The sequence below is a fragment of the Toxotes jaculatrix genome, chromosome 19 (assembly GCF_017976425.1).
Source record: "Toxotes jaculatrix isolate fToxJac2 chromosome 19, fToxJac2.pri, whole genome shotgun sequence".
Taxonomy (NCBI): domain Eukaryota; kingdom Metazoa; phylum Chordata; class Actinopteri; family Toxotidae; genus Toxotes; species Toxotes jaculatrix.
The window spans coordinates 9,054,093-9,074,541 of NC_054412.1; the positions used below are offsets into that span (position 1 = coordinate 9,054,093).

Genomic DNA, 20,449 nt, shown 5'->3' on the forward strand with positions numbered 1-20,449 from the left:
GTACAGAAATATTTGGCACATCTTTATGTTTTTCTTCCAGGACTCTGTTGGTGTTCCATAAATCACATATCTACCCACATCATGTCAAAAAATCTCATTTTAAGGTACAGTATGTATCAGAAAATTACCAGTGATTAATTTCACCATGTTCAGTCTCCAGTGTTGATACTTTCTAAGCTTTCCATTCATTTCCCACATAATTCCATGTGTTTGAGACATTAATGCTGTTTTCATTTGATGTATTGCTATTTGCAACTTATCTGTTGTCTGCAGAGCACAGTCTTGGCCAAGACTGCAACAGGTAGCCACTGCACTGGGTCATCTACACATTCTCTTACCACCGGATCCCTCCCTGTGACAGCTGCTGTAGCAAGCCCCGAAGTACTGTACACACACATGCAAACACACAGACGCTAATCGCACACAATCACAATTTGCATATTAGCTTGTGTGATCCTGTTTCATGTTATGACATAAAGCTTGCTAACCAAATATTCAGTGGAGGCAACATCGGTGTAAGTGCAGATCATTTGTCGGAGAACCAAAGAGATGCATTGGTTTTTTGAGGGGTCAGCAGTTTATAGATATATAGTGATTGGAAGCTGTGCAAAGCTTTGTTAGTAATGAGGAGGATTTTAAAGCAATTTTAGTAGTAGCAGTTTTAGACTTATCCATGGTGGGATTCACTGAGGCCAAACCAGCAGAAACGTAGCCAGATTTGAGGTATTTGTTAGAAGCAGTACTTGTGCTGTCTTCAGGAAGAAGTGGTTCTGTCAAATTCTCTAAGAAAACTGACTGTTCGTATCACATGCATCGCATATACACTCCTCTGAACTTGCCTGAAAGTGACAGAGTGTGTGTGTGTGTGTGTTTATGCCTGCATGTATAAAGTGCTGATTCTCCTTGTCATTCTGGACATGTATCCACTCTCTGCCTCATCTCTTGTTCTCTGTCTGTCTTTTCCTGTCCCTCTCTTGTCCCCTGATTTGTCTTTCTCTCTCTGTCTTTCTCACTGTCTGCTTTTTCTTATATGACTAAATTCACCATCTTGGCCTCTCTGTGTCCTCTCTATGTAGGTGCCACGTCAAATGCTTCTTTAGCTCACTCTGCTCTTTTCTATCTCTTCTTATTTCCTCTACTTACCCCATCTTCTTTTCTCTTCCTCTGTAATTTCCTCCAGATTCTCCTCTACTAAGCCACCTTTTATCCATCATTCCTCCCTATGGCTTTATGCTCTTTCTCTCTTTCACTTTTTCTTCTCCTTGTCTGCCTTCATGGTGATAACTAAGTCCAGTGCACGCACACACAAATATATATATATATATATATATATTTTTTTTTTTTTTTTTTTTAAATGTGTGTCTGTGTGTGTGCGTTTCCCAAGTGTCCAGAGGTGAGAGGCACTCACTACTTGTGTGTGGACAGCCTGCAGCCTTCCCAGATCCTTATCAGCTTCTCTACTCTGCTTCTCTGGGGAGATACAGCTGAAGAGAGTAAGGATTATCTATACACACACACACACACACACACAGACCCCTAAACCTTACCCTTGCCTAAACCTAATTGTAACCTAAACCCACAATGGTTTTTGCATCCTGTCTCATCATGCACAAGCCATCATCATAACCTTATTTGGAACATATAGTATATGTAAAAATTCATAGAAGCTGCATGAATTATCAACATGATCTACTGTGTTTGTGATATTTGATTATTGTGTGTGACCAATACATCTTTTTTCACTCCCCTCTACAACACCGCTTAGAAAAGGAAATGTCAGCAGCGTGTAGGTCTGCAGTTCTTATCGCCCAGCCACACTCCTGGAAGAGTCTGCAGTCTCAGCTGCCTGTTCTCACTATCAAGACCACCTCCTCCAAGGCAGCCATGCTTAACTTACCTCCAGGGTAGGGCAGCATTGATTGTTTGGCTTTTCTTTGTATGCCATCATGACAGAATACTGAGAAGCTGTGTACCATGTGGATTGAATCTGAAAGCTTAGATCATGGTCACTGGGACATCTCAGAGAAAAGATGCATATCTGTCATTTACAATAATTATATTTTAAGACTCCATAACGTAGATCTGTGGTCATTAAAATACCATTAGCTACTACCACAGTAGTATATTCTGTGTGTTGTGTGCCGTTTCATAATTAAAATATTTAATATTTGATAATAATTTAAATATTGTACACTATATCTGGCAAAGGCTAACACGTGTGAGAATGTGCCATAAAGATGTATACATTTTTTACTCAGCACTGTTGAGAGCTTTTGATGAAAGAAAGATCTGTTGTGATTTTCACCGGTCTGCAGAGATCTTCTTTAAGCTATCATAAAGTTAGCAGAGGCTATCTGTCTACCTCAGATGCTCTGAGAAGCAGTAAAAAGCATCTGTCCTAGTCTCTATTAATGGGTGCTGCTTGGCCTAGAAGCAGAGGGCCTAGTTTCTGGGGTCAGGTGCAGGTATGCAGCAGTGCAATTACCACTGAGCCATAATCACACACATAGCACTCAACTTATCATACCCATATGCCCCATAGTACACTCTCTCCAAGAGATAATAGCTGTCCATGATGTTGGGAAGCAGTCATTTTTAAAGCACTTCCACTCTTTTTCTCTTTCTGTGTCCCTGTCAGCTCACCTGTATGTGGTACTATTTTCCCTGGGTTATTTTTTCTTCTATAACATTTGAACATGCTGTCCTATGCTTTCATACTGTCCTGTTCTTTTAATTTTGAAGAGAGTTTTTTCTTTCCTCTTCTGTGATCCCCCTTTCTTTTCCCCTCCCTTTCCATTTGTCTTTTCTTCCTTTCTTCTCTCTTGTCCTCCTGTTCTCCCTGCCTTCTTCTCTCTCTCTCCCATTTATTTCCCTTTTGTGTGCCCTATTCTTCTACAGCTGTAGCCCAGCTCTGCCTCAGTGCTCATCCATCTAGTTAGACTGTGATGGCTGAATTATGTAAAGCTAATGGGGGCCAAGCAAGTGGGGTTCCACTCTCTTATATCTGACCAGGGCTTGTGAACTGAGCTTGGCACAGAGAGGACATTAGGCCACAGTTCGTCTGACTGTTTGACCCACTCACTATTACATGACAGAAACATAGTTCTACTATTAGGACTAGAAAGGAATTTTATTCAGTGGATTGCACATGCTGTTTCATGCATTTTCCATCTTAGTGTATGGCTACTATTACCTCTCAAAACTGTGGAGCCACAGGGTGTGGGGTGGATGGTATTTATAGTAGGCTAACACTAAAACTACTGGTTGAAGTGATAGCAACATATACAGCCTTTGACAAAGAGTTGTGAGTAAACTTCTCTTTAAGGGGACACATACCAGAAAGGTTGGGAACCACATTTTTCGAGTTATTAATAGTGTGCAGTAAACCTGGATTATGTGTGCCTGTTTTCAAAATGCTCCATTTTCTCTCTCTCCCCTCCAGGCGCCATGTGTTGTCCTTCCACACAAAGGCAGCACTGGGCTACCACGTCCACCTGTGCAGCAAGACACCTTTCATCTTTGGGGATGAAGAAACCATAATGTCACAACTTACTAAGGTGAAAAAGGCCTGTATTTATCAGTTGACACTAATAGTAATTCCATTAGGCACTGAAGGCTTGCTGAATTTAAGAGATAATTTTAGTTAGTTTTTTTATTTTTATTTATCTGTGGATGCAGTTTTACAGCTGAGAAGCCCATCATCATACTGTTCTTTTTTGTCACCTTTTTTGTCACCTGCTGCTACTAGATAGATACACCTTCATATTTAAGAGAAACAGCATGTGCTATAGTAGGTTCATACTTGTGGGAAAAACTGCCTTATCTTATTTGCTGTTGTTTGCGTTCTGTTTAATCTGCATAGGTACATAAAAACTTAGATGCTTCCTGACTTTTATCTTTTAACAGGAAAGTGCTCGATTCACTGAGCAGGCTTCATCCATCTGGGGAGCCTTGTCCAGAGTGGTGTCTTCCTTTAGTGATGAGCAGGACCAGCCAGCAGCCAGAAGAACACTAGAAGAGGCTCATTGTCCCCAAAACATAAACACCACCCTCGGAAAATGGGAACACCTTCAGGTAGCTTGCATATCTTGGTACACAGATGCACTTTAGATTTAGTGAATACAAACACACAGTTAACATACAGATAACTGTGTGTTTATTGTATGTCTGGGTTTGTCTTATAGGTGTTTAATGCTGCAGTTTACCACACACTATGTGAGGCTCTGGGCAGGAAGCTGACAGCAGAGGAGCGGTTTGCTGTACTGGCCCTCACTGCTGACCCTTCACTCCTGGACACTGGCTGCAAAGAAGACTCCCCTGCATGTAGGTGTAATTTGTTTATGAATTTTGCATGTTGTCCATTTACATATGTGTATGAGTATATACCTAAAGCATGTAATACTGTGTGTCACAGCAAGTTTAAACATGACTCTTTAAATTGTGCTACACCTTCATCTCTCTCTTGCAGTGAATGTAACTGCTAAAATTAAAGGATTAAACCACTGTATGACACCCACACTACCAAAAATGTTTTAGAACCCAATTTTGTCAACAGTTATTTAAATTTACATAAATTTATATGTAAGGTGTCGCAGCGTTTCTGAAATTTCTATAAAATTTCTAAAATTTTTTCAGTTTTTGGTGACCTAAACTTTTAGTTTTATCTTGGGCAGTTTACCTTTCTACCATTTATATTTATTCACCGCTTAGATTTCCCAAATTTTAATATATTGTTTTGAACTTGGATTTTATTGTATAGTATATCACGGTTGTCATAATTTAATATTCCACCTGTAACTTGCATTTTTCTGCTGTTACACTGCTGTTGAGTAGACGCAGAGTCTGAACCTCCAGAAAACTGGAGAGACAGGCAGCCGTCAGACAGGGAGGTCAAGGCAGTCACTGTTCTGCAGGCTGGATTCAAAGGGCACTTGGCAAGAGAAATCCTTAATGCCTCAAAACCCGGTAAACACATCCATACACACACACAGAACATATATTCATTCAAGTATCACAATCAGATTTAAATCTTAACTTTTATCTAAATAGATGAAAATACTGACTTTTGATTACAGTCTCATTAGATTTAGCTTTCTTCTTTAATGCTCTGTGTTATAAAGACAGACACATCTGCAGCAGCTGGGCAGGCTAAAGGAGCTAAATTAGTGATAAAACTAAAACAACAGAATCCATGTGTTTCATTTGTAGATTATTATTTACGCACAGACAAAACACCTTCTGCTTCTTATATTCCCTGTTTGATTTAGCCCAGTGGCATATATTGAGCCTCTGAGCAGAGGCACAAATATGTATTGATGAGACTGCCACTCTCCCTAATACACCCTGACAGATGAGGGGTGGCCACAGAGGGGATACACACACATATAGGAAACACACACACACACACGTACACAACATTCCGGCATCAACAGCCAAACCTCTCAATAGTGACAGCAAGTGGAAGGTGAGGAAGAGAATGAGAGAATAAATAGAGGGACTGAGCTGAGCAGCATTTTTGCTGTGAAATAGTGTTTTCTTTTTTTCTTGTACTGTTTCATTGCCAACTATGCTCTTGTGCAGGTTGCAGGTAATTTAAAAGTTTCCAGTTTCAGTTGAATAGGCTTTAATATCCAGTTTTGTGTAGAGGTGGTGGTGATTATCTTACTTTGAAGGTACACCTCTGCTTGTTGATTCCAGAGGACACCCTGGAGGTGACACACTGCTCAGACATTCTCTATTTTATTGCCAGGACCGGAAGCTGGCTATGTCTTCTCCAGGCACAACACATGACACTGCCACCCTCTGAATAATTTGCACATATGGGAGAATGTACAGCCTCATTAATGTAGCATTTGCATAAAATGGTGCTGTATTGTAGCATCAGTGGATTTTTGCCTTGTTTCCTTATGGCTTGAGCATACCAAATATCCAGAATATACAAATCATCATAGAACCCATCTGCCAGCGATGCTAAAAAAAAAAAAATATTGCTGGTGGTTATGTGGCATTAGTATGAGCACACACGCCCAGGCTGAATAACTTCTATGAAATATGCCTGTCATGGTTAAGTTCTCATAAATGTTATTCATTTATTTTTCAAATCACAAAGTGCCTTCAGAGTGGCTCTTGCAGTAATGGCAAAGCACCAATCATTTTAAAAAGCCCTGCCTGTTTAACAAGAATTTGAAAAGCCATTTATTTAAAGAGAAGTAAGAACCAGACTTTTCTTATTTTAGATGGCCAAATTCCTCAGCACATTTGTTCAAAGCACACTGTACCATGGTATGAACAACTTGCTGTTCACCCCACATTTCTGTACAGCTTTCTCTTTCTCCTCACTCTTTTAGGCTTTATACTCCCCTTCCCCTCTTTCCTGTCTGCCTGTCTGTTGCCTCCGTTTGGTAACCACCTTTTAGTTATAAAGTTGGTAGAAGATCTCATCTCTCAATAGCCAGCCTTGGCCACTCTAATGGCTGTCAATTTAGAAAAGTGGCCATTTGAAAAGAAAGAGCTGAGGGAAAGGAGGGAGGGATGAAGGGAGGATGTGAGGACACCTATGCCACATGTCAGATGTGAAAACATCTATCATGTAGTTATCTCTTTGGAGTGTTTCTCTCTCTCTCTCTCTCTCTCTATGCACCAACACACACTTCCACACACATACACATGAACACAGAGCACTGCATTTTTTTTTTTTAATCAAAGCTTCAGTTCTGTCAGGGTGGTTACCTGTCTTGTGAGATGAGTGTGAAAGTTAATGCAACATGGATTGTCTTTCATCTTTAATGTTGGCTAGTTTCCTGTGTGTGTGTGTGTGTTGTGTGTGTGTGTTAATGTGTGTGTGTGCTCATATCATCCAGGCACGAAGGAGAATCTCAGTGCATCTAAGATCCTTTACGACATGTGGCCGAAGATCGAATCAGATGCAGACAAACATGCTGTCTTTTTGCTACGGTAAATGAAGGAGACATCTTGTAAAAATACATAATTGCAGTAACTCTAAGTAAAAAATTTTTATATTAATTTTGTTAGCTTACACCACACACCTTATCGATATGGCACATATTAATTCACACATTGTCATCATCTGAGAGAATATGAGGGCACTCCTACCGCAGTCCTGTGCCAGTGTTGTATACATTGTATGGCACCCGTTTTGCCTCTCTGTCGCACCGCATGCCCAAAATCTGCTCCCTCTCCTGGTTGTGGCGGCCTGTGGCGGCCAGGCAGGGAACATTTTCCACATTGTGTTCCATCTTTTCCCAGTGGTACCATCTGCTGTTTATCCTCTCCTCGTTCCAATCGGCTAGCAGCGTCTGCTGAATGACCCGCTGCCTGGGGAAGTATGTGTGTGCATGAGCGTTCAGAGCTTGGTCATTGTGTATATGGAGGGTAGGGTGGGGGTTTGTTGGGTGTTGTGAGCCTCTGAGCATGTGTTTTTCTTAACTGACAGAAACATCCACTTCAGTCAAAGTTCGTGCTGAGATGTGAAGTGCATCTGCTTGATTTAAAACATTTCTAAAAGTGCTCTTCCCTTCTGTGTTTCCTGCACAGGTATATCATTGACCGCTCTGAGGGGAAAGGGGAGCTCTACCCCTGTCAGCAGGATGAATGGACCAAAATCACCTTCGCTGATTACTCTGTCTCTCTTCAAGACACAGCCAGCTCCTGGGTCTTGGTCTTTAGGTTAGAGAACATTGTTACTTAAAGGTTAGGCTTGTCAGTGAAAGAGGATTCCCAACCTGGATTGAAAAATCTGGGTGAATTCAGGTGTAAATGACTGATGTCCTGTTTCTCACCAAATGTCATAATGTTGTCTTTGAGCAAAGCACTCAGCTCTCATTTCTGGCTGTAAAGCTAATATCAGGAAATGTAGATATTTCTGTAACACACTGCAGTTCTGAATTTAAACAGAAACTGTGGGAAAGTACTCAACAGTTTGGTCAAACCTTGGAATTTAATATCTTGTTGTTTTCTTTATTTTTCTTATATGTGAAGAGAGGTGTTCCTAGTTCCTAAGAAGATGCTGCTGGTACCAAAGGTCTATTACCCAGTCCCTAATTGTCTGCTGCACGTGATAAATAATGACACAGGAGAGGAGCTGGACATGGTCTTCAACAAACTATCAGCCCATGTCTATCAACCCAACAAGGTCTGTGGATGCTTTCAGCCTGTGCACTCCTTTCATGCATGTGACATATTAAATTGCCCCACTATAGGAGTTCTTCCTGCCAGACTTTATCAGTAACTAGGTACAAACTTGTTGTTGACTGTTTGGCAGACAGTTGTGGCTGCCTGCTATAATACGGACTGGAACATTTCTAGGATTAACTATTAAACAAATCCTAAAAGAGGGAGGAGTAAATTAAAATTTCTACTTGTGGTGGTTTTCACTGTGTACATCTGTCTAACACATTCCCTGAAAATATTTTGATATCATAGTTACATGTCTCTGTATCTCTGTTTCCAGCTTGGATACACCTTTGTAGCAGAGGCTGTCACACCTGAATCACCCCCTGTTGGTGCCAAGTGGAGGATGCGCTTGATCGGCTCAAGGGAACCCCTTCCAAAGCGGTCCCTCGAGGCACCGCTCAACACATTTTCAGTGAAGGAATTCAGGGACTATTACATCCCCAATGACAAAAACCTCATATGCCGGTGAGAGAATTATGGGTGTATTATATACTTAATTGATAGGTTAAGTAGAATCATTATCATAGGATTTATAACAGTCAATTGAAATTCATTGTTGCTGAGGGTCTGTCATAAAAATAAATGCTGTCCAACAGATCTCACTTATTCTTACTTACACTGCAGTGATCTGTTTTATTATTAGAAAAAAAGGTGTGACAATAATCACAGAGCACATATTTTACTAAACGCAACAGGTAACCTCTTAAGGAAGCTCTTGAAAAGGCCCCATTTTCCGACACATTAAGGACGACATTAAGGGCACTCTGAGAGACTAATGGTACTCTGAGAGAATAATGGTACCCACTTATTTGAAATTTCTCCACAGTTACTCAGTGCAGGTAACAACAGATGTCCTAGGAACAATTCAGTTTCAGACTTCCAAGCCGGATGTATTGATACATCTGTCCATTCTGGACCAAGACAAAGAGGTGGCTGGCAACACTGGGAAAGGCCATGTGGTAATTCCTGTGTTCTGCTTCCTGGCCAACAAAGGTGAGAAGCCATTCCCTTTAGTAATTGAAGTAGCTGCTGAATGAAATCCTTCTGGATCCTGGCAGAAGATTTGCCAGGCTTGCAAATTCTCTTCAACCCTTTTGCTCTTTGTACACATACCTGCACACATATGAACAAGACATCAGTTCCGTAAAAGAACATTTTTTTCTATCCCCATTGGCTCTTTGTTTCACAGAAATCATTTTACATTTTGTGTAGTTTTTTCTTCTCTGCCACCCATCTTGTTCTCTCATTATATCCAGCAGTCCACACTTAAACTCTGCAACCCTCCTAGAACAGTTTGTTAGGCTGGTTGGGCGCATGCTGTTCATACTCAGGCTAACATTAATCAAAAATGTAGAAATTTGCACACCCTAGCTTTGAGCATGTCAGGTGATTTCTTTTTTGAATTCATTTTTCTTAATTCAGTTTGCAGACATTCCTGTTTGAAACACAAAATCCAAACTCCTACTTAAAACTACACTGGTGTACTTGGTGTTGACAACCCAAGACCAAACATCAAATAGCTTTGTTGGGTTTAGTATTAAGAGTTGTAACTTGTCACTACTGCACAGGGATTAATGTTGGACATCAAGGATAGTATTTCTGAAGTGACTGGCAGAATTTAAGCTTTGGATTAGTTGATATTACCACCTTTTAGACAGAGGGTTAAAGTGGTTAATTTACTCCTTTTTATGTGGCATGTGTCATGCCACAGCTGTCGTAGAGTTTCATGTTAAATTTGTGGCGTCACATTGTTTCTACGTGTTGTGAAGAAATAGTACCTGTAAAAAATTTTTTTGGCATTTTGCCTTTACTTGACCACAAGCAGATATACAGATGGGATATGTACCGATAATAAGTAAATACCAAAACCTTCCAGTAAAACTCTTTAGTCTGCTTTTCTGTCGATGCTTTGATTAGTTACACAAGGACACATTGCTGACCCCTCTTGTCTTTTCTCAGATACGGGCTTAGTCTCTGTTACAGCCCCCAGTAACACAAATGAGAAGAACCAGAACCAGAAAGGATGCCCCTCCCAGGACAAGGGAGTCAAAGTGGCAGACACTCCCCTACAAAAACCTGGGAAATCAGACTCCTCGTCTGACCGGCACCAGCCTCCCACAGAGACTACGATATCAACTGTCTGCGTGGTATCTGCTGTTACTCAAACACTTAACTGATCTCACTTGCACACGCACACAAGCGTTCATCACACTTTCCCTCTCTGTCTTTCTCACCCACTTTCTTGCTGCCTGTGTTCATATCAATTTTTCACTGCCAGATACACATAACGCCTTACTTGTAGGCATGCACACACGCACACGCACACACACACACACACACACACACACACACACACACACACACACACACACACACACTCTCACACAGACAAAATTTGCAAGAGGAGAGCAGCAGAAACTGGAGGGGTGGTTTTGTTGTTACTGTCTGACTTGTCAGAGAGCAGTGATTTGTGCGTGATTTATGAGCCACTCTATTGTCTGAAGGCCCTATACCTAACAGACCTGTTGTCATACGGTTTGTTTATTGCCAAAGTATATACTATGCGCTATTATCATTCACATACACAAAAAAAAACCACATCGCACATCGACTGTGCAGTGTGCACAAGCCCATAAAAGTGTGAAAATTAACTGAGGTGATTTTTTGTTGTTGTTATGACTGTCATTGATACAAGTGATGCATGTGCAGAACAACCAATCATTTTAATGTTCCCTCAGCAACGGCTTACACCTCATGAATAACTGCAGTTCATTTGAAATTAACAGTAGTGAATTGAGCCTTTTAACACCAAATATTATCTTTTTTGCACTAAGAGGTTTGCACATATTACAAATACTATACTTTTTAATAAAGCCTGTTCCATGAAGGAACACAATACTGTTGTGGCATCAATATTAATGAGACAGATCATGTCAGATCCCACAGATCAGCAGCAGGCCAGAATAAACAGCTATTGATCAGGTCTAAGAACATTGATCAAGACTTAGAGCAAAGGGTCAGTGATTAAGGTGCTGTTCTGCGCCGCAGGGACACACACGAGACATATCGATGCTCAGTAATTGTGGATTGATGGAGAAGGCTCCTATGGTGTAACGTATTTGCGACTTAAATACACATGTAAACACATGAAAAAAAAAAAAACATAACACAAACAGTTTCTGTAAGATACATTTATTAGGCTCTATTACTATTAACATTAATATCTGACAAAATAAAACTGTTATATTTGGCTAATTTTCGGTTTTTGTAGCATGTCTTGCTCTGTTAGTTGGAGTCTCACCTTGAAATGTTGTCTAAATTCTGTCTTTTGTGTGATGGATGTAGGAGTTACCACCCCTGCTATAATCTTGGCTAACGAGCCCTCTGCCTCCTCTCTCCCTTTGTGCCAAGCGTGTGCTTCTGTCAAAGAGGGCAGAGAATGGCAAAAACAAAATGTAATCTTCTTCTTTAAGATGTCTGCGTCTCTCTCTGAGTCATCAGTACTGGTGAAGTTTGCAGCTGTATGTTCACAAAAAAGCTTGCATCTGATGCTAGCTTTAAGCTTGTGGTGTTGTATGCCACATGTTATACTGTGTGTGTGTCTTTTTTGACTATGTGTATCTGTTACGTTGTGTTTAAACTACAATGAGGAAGTTGTACGCTGACTTTACTTATCTGTGTTTCACAGGGTCATAAGTATGTGGTGCAGGCAGAGGTGCTTTATAAGAGCTGGGATTTGGATGAATCTCAGTTGGCTTTTGTCCATATGCTCAGAGACTTGGAGAAGAATAAAATGAAAGGTACATACTTAAGACAATCACAAACACCGCCTCAAACAGTCAGCCACTCTGTCACCCAAGGGAAAGACAGGAAAGTCACTGTTTAAAGTATTTTTCTTCATAATCATTTTTCTTCTCTTGAAAACATAAAAATATAGTTTATTTAATTTAGTAAAGTAGCATGATTGTTGATCTGAATATCAAAATGAAAGTCTAAATATGCATTATTTGTGGGTCAGATATCCCCAAATATCCCCAATAGTGGGTCATGAAGCAATTTCATTTTTATTATTGCATTCAAAAGTTTTCAGCTCTTGAGCCCTGGGTTCTGAATGGATTTTCTAATATGCCCTTCGTGTTTGTTTTTGCACTGCTTATTTTTGTGTTTAGTGTGAAATGTGGCAGATACTCAGTAGGCAGTGTCAGGGGCCAAGGCAGACTCTGTTTGTTCTCTGCTTCCGCTAGCCAGGGGCCTGTAATCACAAGCCTAATGAAAGCCAAATGAATACAGCTGCTTGCGCAGATCACAGAGTGTGATTTCTTGTGCCCACTGGTCGTTGGCTGAGGCAATAATCCTGTCCTCTGCCACCAACTCTGCTTCTCTGCCTTTAATCATGCTGCACAAATTGGATCGATTGAAAAATCAGGGCTTTGAAATTTGCAGAACCTTCTTAAATATTCTGAGGGGATGAATTAATTGCTGCACGGGTGGATGTTGGTGTGAAAAAGGTGCTGCATGGGTGATAATTTGCATGATTGCCTAAAGAGGAAGGGCAGCCTGCTGTCATTGAATTCTCATTTTCTTTTCTCTATTGCTTCTGACAATGGTCCCTGTATTTACCCATTCTGTTTGCATGGCATGAAATTTACGGATGGTGTGTGTGTGTGTGTGGGTGTGCATGCACGTTTTTGTGTGGGACTTATTCCTAGTATTCCTAATTAACAAGCCAGATATCCAGATGTCAAATTGACTACAGAGGAAGACGAAGCTTTGTATTTATTACAGTAATGGTCATGTGTGAGATGAACAGTAATGATTTCTTCCTGCTTAGATATGCCGTGTGTTCATCTACTCTTCTGCATGCAATCTCTGTTCGCAATTATCTGTGAGCATGTTAAGGTTCTTTTGCCAATGTATGCTCAGGTTTGTCCATGTGTGTATGTGTAAGTCAATGTCCATATGTATCTCCTGTGGTTTTCCGATGAGCTTGTGAAAGTGGGTCAATGGGAAGTCAAATGAAGCTGGCTCTTGCCCCCTGGTGCCCTGGGAAATATCTCCGCAGGAAAGTGAATTAATTTCACCCAGTTTAACTCTGTCTCAGTGGTGAGGCTGTGCCCTTGATCATGCTCCCTACATGCTACATGGATGCACATGCACTACATGCCATGCCAAGCTTTGAAACCTCTTTAACAAGCTGTGTAACAAGCTGCAGTCAAAATACTGTACTGTGCCTGTTTAAAGCATGCAAATACATGCATCTCTGCTTTAAACCCCAGTATATACTGTTAAACCAGTCAGCTGTCAGCAGTAGCTGTGCATGCAGCTGTGCAAGACACATTTGTTGTATCCAGACAAGTGTCCTTTTAGGCTCTGAGCAAAATCTTTTTAATAAATATTTTCTAGGTTTGTCCAGCTAAAAATCAATTTCAATACACATAGCAGCTTGGAAATTACAACAACACAGATTGGCATATATATATATATATATCCAATTATATCCAATTTAAACATTGAATTTCTGTATGACTTGAAAGAAGAGCAACTCAATGAGCGTGCACTAAAGCTGTTCAGGCAGAATGACAGGGTGTCAGCTAAATGATGGATTATTATGCCTCTCTGTATCAGGAAAGTGAGACTCATAGTTAATGTTGCATTTTAGCTATAAAGTGCAACACTGCCATCTAGCACACAAGCAACCACACAACACATGCAGTGTTTGCCCAAACTATCACACTCCTCCTTCAGGTGAGCTGTACTTGCGTTTAGTAGAATGTGAAGATCAGAGGTTCATTCTAAAGATGTATACCATTGGACATGGTAGACGAGTTTCTATATTCTATTGCTACTCTAATGTTACAAGTATACTCTATATGCTTTTCAAAGACATTTTGTAATTTGGAATATTAAGGCTGTAACATTTCAAATTCTTTTTACAACAAAATATTTATGATAATAGTCATGAATTTACATCTCATAGTATTTAACACCATTTTGCCAGTATTTATACTCAGCATACTTTGTAGATGATGAAAGAAAAAGTGAATTTACCTAATCTCTGTTTGCAAAACGTAGTATACAAGCTCGAGGACTTGAAGCGTTCATCCACCACTGACACGCTGAGCCACGATGGGCACAAGTCTGACACACCCAAAACCAACCTCAAAGTCGAAGGCGACAAGGAGAAGGGGAAGCCAGCTGCCATTTCCAAATCTGGCTTCAGGCAGGAAACGGTAATACATCACTACTACACTGTGACACACAGCGACAAAACACCACAACACTGTTAGCTGCAAAATAGGACCAATATTATGCACATGTATTTCTAATCTATAAACACAAGAATGAGCTGTTGAAGAATAACTGTTCGAGTTTCATTAGTTTTATTGCATTATATACACTTATAGGCAATGACATTGCTGTGCCACATAAGGAACCCATTCATTATAAGAGCTCAAATTCAATAGACAATGTGCACTCAAGGCCATGCAGTGCTGTTGCATTCTTAGCATAATCACATACTTTTTCACAGTGTATTTTGCCGGTATGTTATTTTAAGATAAGGTACAGAGGTAGCTGTCATTTAAAACTTGAGCAAAAATAGTAAATAATATTAACCTTTTGGAGAGGAGGGTGTTGAGGTACTCCAGTGGAGTACATACTTCGCTCCTCTTCACAGATTCCCATCTAAACCAATGTAATGGGGTTGTTGAACTCATTCCTGACATCACTTTTGTAATATGTTTAGTTTGTTTTATCAGGCGGCTCAGCATGTACATATTTGGTTGACTCTGCTGTCAGCTAACTCTGAAATGCTAACAAAGAGAGCCTGACATCAACAAAGACCCACAGCTGCCGGGAAAACCTGCCTTTAATTCAGTGTTAATACACTGGATAAGAGACATGTTTTCATCTTATCACACACTATGATCTCATGGTCCGTAGTGGTCTTGGTTTAGTAGTCAGAACCACAGCTGCTTGATAAATCTCTGATCCACATAATAAGTGCCTTTTATTCTTTTTATTCTCCACTGCGCTACATGTCAAACCCTAAACACAATCAAATTTGAAAGGCACATTTTCAGAATGCTGGTCACCTTCAGTAAATTTCCATTTTGAATATTTTTTCAGCATTAGCAGCACAACATTGGTGAAGGTAGGGGACATAATGATCTCTGGACAAATGGACTAAAAATGATCTATTATTTACAATAAAGACAAGACAGCTGAACAGAACATAAAATCCTGGCTGGCTGGCTGTGTACCAGACTGTCTGAGTTGCAAATTGAAAGAGACACACTCATTATACATCGTGGTACGGTGACCTTCAGCTGGGATGTTAGTGTGTGTGAACATGTGCGCAACGTTTTTTGTCTGTGTTTGCCTTGTGGTCTGTGTGTGTACATGCTTGTGCAGAGCTTTGACGTGACTAAGCCGCACTGGACACTGCGTGTGGTCGGTGACAAGAGTAAAGCAGCAAGCATTGAGGTGAAGAAGGACACAGAGAGAGTGGACCAGATTAAATCCATTAAAAAACTCTGGGAAATGGTTGAGCCAGGCCGCTGTGCCAAGGTAACCTGAAAACTTGTGTTTGTAATGGCAGTTTAATCTAATTACCTACTACTTGGAGTCGTTTTCATGAAGTTTACTTTCTGATATATTGTATCACCTGTAGAAATGTGAAAGGTATGGGCCTCACCTATATTCAAACATGCACTACAGACAGAATTTATTTCTGTCTTTTTAGGCTTTACAGTCTCGTCTCCGGTTTCTAAACCAAGTCCAACATCCAGCCAGTGATGAAGCTCCTACACATGATGCAGAAAACAGAGAGCCTGGTTCAGTACTCACACACATACGTACATATTCATATGTATTTGTGCACCTTGTGTTTCCTTTACTTGTCACATACAGTATGGTAATGAGGCCTTTTATACATCTCTTTTATAGCTGCTTCCAGATCTGGTCCTGATACATCTCTCAGCCCATCCAGTCGAACGTTAACCGATACCTCCTCCACCTGTCCCCACATGGACTACACGCCCTTCATCAGGTGCTCTGCTGCTTTCTCACCCTTTCTGCTTTTTTTCTTTCTTTACATTTATTTTACTCCTCCCTTTATTTGGACAGCATGAGTACACAGTTAGAAAGAGGATGGGAGCAAACCGCAGCCATTACAAGTTACATGGCCACATAACTATACATTGCAGAATTCTCAGTTTCCGTTTGTTGCACCACTGTGACCTCAGGTCGGCCTGTTCCTTTCTGTGCTTAGAGGGCAGAGATGGATAATAATACATAAACAGCCAAGACAGACTCATCATCTCACTGTATTTTTCTAATAGGCAGTATCTTTTTTTCCTGTTCAAGTCCTGTGGGTAATATGCAGTGTGCGGTCCAGTTGCCTAATGTAGTTGTTGAATCACTCTGCTTTTTTAGTTTTGTGGGCCTGAATTAAGACTTAGCTGAAAGGCCTGACTGCAGTAGACTGGGGGTTTGTTTTTGTGTGTGCATGTTTGTACATGCTGACTGTGGATGTTTCTATGTTGGTGGACATACCAGCATCCTTATTCCCATAAGCAGATCGGTTCATGCAGCATCTGCAACGGACGTTGCCAGTGTTTGTGACCTTTGCTCCCATTGGTGCTGTGAACAGCAGTGTTACAAGACTATACACTTTCCCTGGCTTGAAAGGGCAATGCATGGACTCCAGAGGATAGTGCTGTATGTAATGTATACACACATGAGGCGGGGGGCAATGTGGAGAAAAAGCTGTACAATAAATAAACAAATAAATAAAGAGATCTGCTTCCAGATAAAATATTCTCCATCCACAACCTCCAGAGCAAATATAACAAATACACATCAGTGCAATATTTTATGCAGTGTGTTAGGATGGGCGTGTTGACTTCAGCTACATCATTAGTAGCTGCACAGCCAAATGCAATGCAACCACAAAGTGGAAACACAACAGCTTTGCTTTATAACTGGACCTAATTAGAAATGTCACTCACCAATTTGACCAGTTTCTCGAATATGAATGTACAATTATTATCGCAAGCACCATTCTGAGTTTTCTGCTTGTCAACATGTAAAGTGTCAGCTCTCGACTTTTGTCAGTAAGTGTTCAGAAGGGAAGAGTCTCCCTCCACAGTTCCCCCTGAGTCTCCCATTACTCTCCCTCCCTCTGTCCGTCCCTCTCCATGATAAATGAGATGATATTTGGGTCTGTTAATTAGAGAGCTATTTCAGGACCCCAATGAGCTTGTCGCTCCAATGAGATGTGCCCCCTCTCCCAACACCTCTCCATCCTCTCCTGCTGTGGGTACGTTTGTGTGTGTGTGTGTGTGTCCGCACGTGTGTTCGTGTCCAGCTGCTAATGGCTGCTGGCACTGTGGTCTGCAATCCAAGCTGAGAGAGAGAGAGAGAGATCCTGAGGAGTAGTCTATTAGGGGAGTCTGATTAGTCTGCAACACACCTCTTTCTCACAGAGGCACACCACAGAGCACATCGTAGATTCACACTCATGCACACACACACGCACGCACACACACGCGCTCATGCCTGTCATCTTTATAGCATTTGCGCACACGTTGTTACACGCAGTGAAAGAGGTTAAACAGGGCAATGTTCATTAAACAAATGAACTCCATCGTCACCTCCACTGGCCTCCCCTCTTCATTAAGGTCAGCTTATAGGAAATAGGCAGCCACATTTAGCACTGGCAGTCTCTCGTTAAATTCCTCCCTGAGTGTGTGTGTGTGTGTGTGTGTGTGTGTGTGTGTGTGTGTGTGTGTGTGTGTGTGTGTGTGTGTGTGCGCGAGATCATCAGAAGAATACTCCCAGCTGTTTTACTTTCTCAAACAAACACACACGTTGACTAACTGCCTCACACATGCAGTTTGTTTCTGTCTTCCTCCATGTTTTGCTGCTCCTGTCTCTCTTAAAATGCACGCATAGACGCAAATAAATTACATTTGAGTTACACAATCACATCTTAACAGAGAAATGCCCAAACATGGTGGGTATAACCAAAACCAAATGGATTTCACAGATATCAATCTGGATGTACAACTTGGGATATGAGATAAAGCATGGGACAGTGTGTTTATCATTTCCTCTGCCCGTCTCTACATTTATCTGCCACATTTCCATTTTATTTGCTCTGCCTGTGTCAACATTGTCGGTTGTCCCATCTCACAAAATAGCCAGTGAAATCTGCAACCTGGTGGAGTTTGATAAGATCTACAATAGTTTGAGATGGCAATATAATCCTCAAAATATTTCTTTCAAAATTTGATGGAACATATGCAATAGCACAACACGGACAAGGTCTTGAGTATTCACTGTAAATAAATAAAGTATCTGACATTAGCATTCGGGTTAGAGACAATATTGAAAAGGTGTAAAGGGCTCATGTGTTGGATATATACAAATTGTATCAAGTTCTTGTGTATGCCTGCAGGCGCCGAAAGGATTTTCCAGTGCTGATGGATTCACAGATGGAGGAGAGCCAGCAGAGGGAGCGCTTAGAAAAGATCCAGACCTACCGTTTGGTCCGAGACAACGTGCTGGAACACCAGAAACAGCAGGAACTCAACAGGAAGGAGCTAATAAGATGCCAGCTGGAGATGTATGAGAATATGCAGGTCAGTCACAACACACACACAGAAGTTAAGTGACTGGTGAAACTTTCTGTAGAAGATGTAGACAGCAATAATGAGGAGCTTTCATAGTGAAACAGAGTGTGAAAGACTTTTCGTCAGCTAGCTTTCCCTCTGGTTAGACATCACTCTGTAACTTCTATCCCTTTGCCTCCCTGTCTTGTCTCCAGGCAGCCTTGAAGCAGTGCTGTAAGAAATTTCTCGATGCTTGTGAGGCGTTTAGTAGCCGTCAGATGGCGGCCGTGAAAAGGGAACAAGAAGAGAAGCAAGCTCTGGAGGAGGCCCAGCAGGCAGTTCTAGAAAAAACAACCCCCACCTCTGCTGCCACCCAGCAACCCAACAAACGTGCCAAGAGTGCTGGCAAGAAGAAATGATGGTCATTGGCACCAACTTCCAGTCTCAGTTCTCCTCTCAGACACCTCTCAACAAGTCTGTTTGAACACCGAACGATCTGCATTTAATCACAACCCTGTAGCTTGATGAAACAACACCTGACCAAAAGATTTTAATTCAAAGCTGCAAATGCTATGGTTGAAAATGAAACTAGGGAGTCTAAAAAGTTAGTTTGTTAATGTTTGTAAAGTTCTTTTTCAGTTCTTACAAACAATGTTCATAATTTCACAATATTTATACTGTATTCCATACCATATTTAATCACATTCTTAAAGCACACATCTATATCCTTCATCTGGTATTTATGACCTGTGTTTACAGAGCCACTGTTCACCTACAAAAGCAGTCTTTGTAGTTTTTGTTCATTTTCCTGTAGAACACATCAAACATAATCATTTCTAAATTACAAAATGTCTGTTACTGGCTGTGTGCAGACATGCAAATCCACTTTCTCTTTCATTGAACTGAGAATGTCAAGCCATCTCACTTGCAATGTATGGCATTGACTTTTTGATGCCCAGTATGCCTGATTATATTCTGCAAATCTTTTGTTTTCTTGAAGGTCACTGTATTGACTGAATGACTCCAGGCATGCTGGATACAGCCAGCCTCCCACAAGCTGAGTGGTGCCGATTGATTGGCTGATTGATATATTCTTGCTGATAGAAGCCTACAAGAGTCTGTTTATACAAAACCAAGACAAAGTCATGTGTACGAAAAATGCAACATAGATAGGTGGGAGATCTTTACAGCAACATGGCAACTATTGATCACCATAATCCTCAAGGTTGAAATGAATGTATTTCACAACAGCTGTTCAGGTTTCTGATATGTACATACGTGTTGATCAATCTGTTCTGTTTTTTTTTTCTTTTTCAAATTAATTTGTTGTGGTAGTATAAGTGCCCTTTATCTTAGAGTGCATCTAGTTGGTCTCCATCCCCACAGAGAGAGTCAGCTGATCAGCTGAGGAATGGGAAGCTAAATTGGAATTGAAAGGGAAGAGGGTGCCATCTAGTGGCTGTGGACATTAATAAATTCTCATTATCAAGCCTGCACTTGGCTGTTTTCAAGGTTGACAATAATGAATAGTTCAATTTTGTGCTGCTGCATGAAGGAAATTATCATTTTGCTCTGTGTGTGTGCAAGTGTTAGAGTGAGTGGATGTGTGTGTATGTACAAGATAGCAGGATAAAAATAAT

General features: G+C 40.9%; 1 protein-coding gene across 1 annotated transcript in view; it reads left to right on the top strand.

The window, feature by feature from the left end:
- adgb (androglobin) overlaps nucleotides 1–19,521 on the top strand; it is a 34,967-nt gene extending 15,446 nt beyond the window's left edge. Inside the window, exons 15-35 of the mRNA XM_041064582.1 lie at nucleotides 41–104; nucleotides 274–381; nucleotides 1,385–1,493; nucleotides 1,766–1,904; nucleotides 3,443–3,557; nucleotides 3,907–4,074; nucleotides 4,185–4,323; nucleotides 4,834–4,965; nucleotides 6,861–6,954; nucleotides 7,555–7,686; nucleotides 7,999–8,152; nucleotides 8,471–8,658; nucleotides 9,020–9,186; nucleotides 10,192–10,331; nucleotides 11,882–11,993; nucleotides 14,266–14,423; nucleotides 15,607–15,762; nucleotides 15,938–16,028; nucleotides 16,141–16,243; nucleotides 18,656–18,839; nucleotides 19,025–19,521. Coding sequence (XP_040920516.1) covers nucleotides 41–104; nucleotides 274–381; nucleotides 1,385–1,493; nucleotides 1,766–1,904; nucleotides 3,443–3,557; nucleotides 3,907–4,074; nucleotides 4,185–4,323; nucleotides 4,834–4,965; nucleotides 6,861–6,954; nucleotides 7,555–7,686; nucleotides 7,999–8,152; nucleotides 8,471–8,658; nucleotides 9,020–9,186; nucleotides 10,192–10,331; nucleotides 11,882–11,993; nucleotides 14,266–14,423; nucleotides 15,607–15,762; nucleotides 15,938–16,028; nucleotides 16,141–16,243; nucleotides 18,656–18,839; nucleotides 19,025–19,228 — 2,857 coding nt within the window. The 3' untranslated portion in view covers nucleotides 19,229–19,521. The remainder of the gene's footprint in view (nucleotides 1–40; nucleotides 105–273; nucleotides 382–1,384; nucleotides 1,494–1,765; nucleotides 1,905–3,442; nucleotides 3,558–3,906; nucleotides 4,075–4,184; nucleotides 4,324–4,833; nucleotides 4,966–6,860; nucleotides 6,955–7,554; nucleotides 7,687–7,998; nucleotides 8,153–8,470; nucleotides 8,659–9,019; nucleotides 9,187–10,191; nucleotides 10,332–11,881; nucleotides 11,994–14,265; nucleotides 14,424–15,606; nucleotides 15,763–15,937; nucleotides 16,029–16,140; nucleotides 16,244–18,655; nucleotides 18,840–19,024) is intronic.
- Nucleotides 19,522–20,449: the final 928 nt, after the last annotated feature.